The sequence below is a fragment of the Myotis brandtii genome, unplaced genomic scaffold, assembly GCF_000412655.1.
Source record: "Myotis brandtii unplaced genomic scaffold, ASM41265v1 scaffold64, whole genome shotgun sequence".
Classification (NCBI taxonomy): Eukaryota; Metazoa; Chordata; class Mammalia; order Chiroptera; family Vespertilionidae; genus Myotis; species Myotis brandtii.
The window spans coordinates 259,735-261,320 of NW_005370460.1; the positions used below are offsets into that span (position 1 = coordinate 259,735).

Sequence of the window (1,586 nt, forward strand, 5' to 3'; positions counted from 1 at the left end):
CGGGGGGGGGGGGGGGGGGGGCACTGGTGGCTCAGAAGCGAGGGTCCTGTGGGCTCCGGGAGGCCTACCTGCAAGTGACGCCAGGAGCAGCAGCAGCAGCAGCCAGGCCTCAGGCCCCTGCATGTCGGCTCCCAGGGCCAGGGGCATTGGTCCCACGCAGAGCTGCCCCGCGTTCCTGAAGTGCCACCGGGCTCTCCCTGGGCGCCAGCTCTAGGGCTGGAGAGGGCACCGACCCCGGAGGCAGGAGGGTCACAGGTCCTCGGGCCCTGGCGCACCTGCCCGTCCCCCTGGAGCTCCTGCTAGGGGACCTGGCCCCGTTCTGCACCCAGCGGCAGCTGCCCCCCCAGAAGCCGTGATGGGAGCTCCGAGCTCCCCCAGAGCTGCTTCCCACGCCGTGGCCAACAGCTACGGCAGAAACTGGGAACCTGCTCAGCAGGTCAGAACAGGTGCGTCGGGGGCTGGGCCTGGCAGAGGCTTGCAGCCGCGCCCCCTGGCCGGGACTAATGGGCGCTGGGGAGGGAGGGGAGGACCTGGGGGTGGGATTCCACCGTCAGCTCCAGGCTTCACCTGGCAGCATGGAAGGGGCTGTGAAGAGAGAGGCGAGCAGAGGCCCGGGTGGCTAAGGAGAGAGGCACCGGGCCAGCAGGAACAGGGCAAGGCCCTGTGGGTAGGAAGGAACCTGAGCATCCCACACCCTGCCAGCCGGTGGCCTCCCGTCTCCTCGAGGGCTCAGCTCCGGGGCCACAGAATCAGGGACAGGCAGAACCAAGGACAGTGCCTGCCCACCCCACCCCCATCCCTCCGAGGAGGAGCCAGGAGGGGAAAGGGTGCTGGAGGCCTCTCTGGGTTTGCTCAGACACCTTTCCCCCTGAGGTAGGGAGCTCGTTCAAAGACCCCTAAGAAGGAACTAAAGTGACCCCCTGACCCCACCCACATGTAGGAGATGCTGCGGGGTTGACCAAGGAATTCGCCCAGGCCCTCTCAGCGTCACCCCTTCTGGACCTGGCCCTTCCCATCATTGCCAGGGTCATGTTGCCCACTTACCTCATAACACTGGCAAGACCCGCGTCTGGACTCGGTCAGGACCATCTCGATTTGAGCGGCCTCCTGCTCTGGCTCGAGAGGTCGGCCCTTCACTCGTCGTCTGTGCACCTTACCTCCTGGCTAAATTGTCAGCTTCAAGTCAAGTGGCATTGAAGCCTGATATGTGCCCGGGAGTCAGCGAATGTGCAAAGCGAGGGGCAGGGTGGGGCTGGGCTGTGAGCACCTCGGAAGTCAGGCTTGCGTTACAACCTTGTCTGCGGTCCATGCGGGACAGCCTCCTGCGTGCAGTGGGACTGAGTACAGTTTTGTTCATGGCATGAAGCCATGAGTGGAGGGGTGCCTGTGACCCCGCCCTGGCTCTAGGTCCCACTCTCAGCAACGACCATGGCTGTGACCTCTTCTTCAAGGGCAACAGGGGCCAGGCTGGATCCCAAACTCCCAGTTTCTCCCCACGGCCACCTGGTGAGCCCCTTCCAGCCTCAGGACTCAGGCCAGGGTGGGGTTAGGGCTGAGAGCAGCCCACCCTGACGCTGCAGGAGGGC

The 1,586-nt window shown here is 65.3% G+C and overlaps 1 protein-coding gene across 3 annotated transcripts in view; it reads right to left on the minus strand.

Annotated features, from left to right (window-relative positions):
* PVRL4 (poliovirus receptor-related 4) overlaps positions 1–789 on the minus strand; it is a 15,777-nt gene extending 14,988 nt beyond the window's left edge. Inside the window, exon 1 of one of the 3 annotated variants that reach the window (XM_005880461.2) lies at positions 69–789. In XM_005880461.2, coding sequence (XP_005880523.2) covers positions 69–147 — 79 coding nt within the window. In that variant the 5' untranslated portion in view covers positions 148–789. The remainder of the gene's footprint in view (positions 1–68) is intronic. The other 2 variants (XM_005880460.2, XM_014528546.1) reach the window with 2 other exon arrangements.
* Between the last annotated feature and the right edge of the window lie 797 nt (positions 790–1,586).